Consider the following 519-nt stretch of genomic DNA (forward strand, 5'->3'; position numbering starts at 1 on the left):
TGAAAGGTTCCCAATTCTGACGAGCTCTATTGTAACAGAACGCGTGAAGTTTTATATTAGATTCAAGGTGAAAATTGTTGCGCCAATCGTTAATGGTAGCGGTGATGACAGTTTCCATTTTCATTACTGGAAATCTTCCTACGGCGTACTCCATTTCCAGCAATAAACATATTAGCACAGGTCTCAAATTGAATGTTACTTGATCGTTGCGGCGACGATACAATTCTTTGTTACCTAAACAATGCGAAAAATACAAATTTATTTAAAAAATGTAAACAGTTGACGAATTCAAATAGAATACGTCTATGATTTATACGAAATGCTTACGTTCGTCAGTTTTTTTATATGGTATACTAGAAACTTTTCTTGGTGTCCAAAGATTATGCACGTTTGTGTTCTGATTACTGTCATCATCTGTTTTTGAATTAATACTGTTCAAGAAAGTCGACGCGTCATTCAATATCTAGAACATAAATATTATACAACAATTCAGACATTATATATATATATATAATGATT

The 519-nt window shown here is 32.6% G+C and overlaps 1 protein-coding gene across 1 annotated transcript in view; it reads right to left on the bottom strand.

The window, feature by feature from the left end:
- Window positions 1–519, bottom strand: part of LOC108755857 (vacuolar protein sorting-associated protein 13A-like) — a 17,822-nt gene that overhangs the window by 8,989 nt on the left and 8,314 nt on the right. Inside the window, 2 exon segments of the mRNA XM_018499197.1 lie at window positions 4–234; window positions 328–463. Coding sequence (XP_018354699.1) covers window positions 4–234; window positions 328–463 — 367 coding nt within the window.

Source organism: Trachymyrmex septentrionalis, unplaced genomic scaffold (genome assembly GCF_001594115.1).
Source record: "Trachymyrmex septentrionalis isolate Tsep2-gDNA-1 unplaced genomic scaffold, Tsep1.0 scaffold9, whole genome shotgun sequence".
Classification (NCBI taxonomy): Eukaryota; Metazoa; Arthropoda; class Insecta; order Hymenoptera; family Formicidae; genus Trachymyrmex; species Trachymyrmex septentrionalis.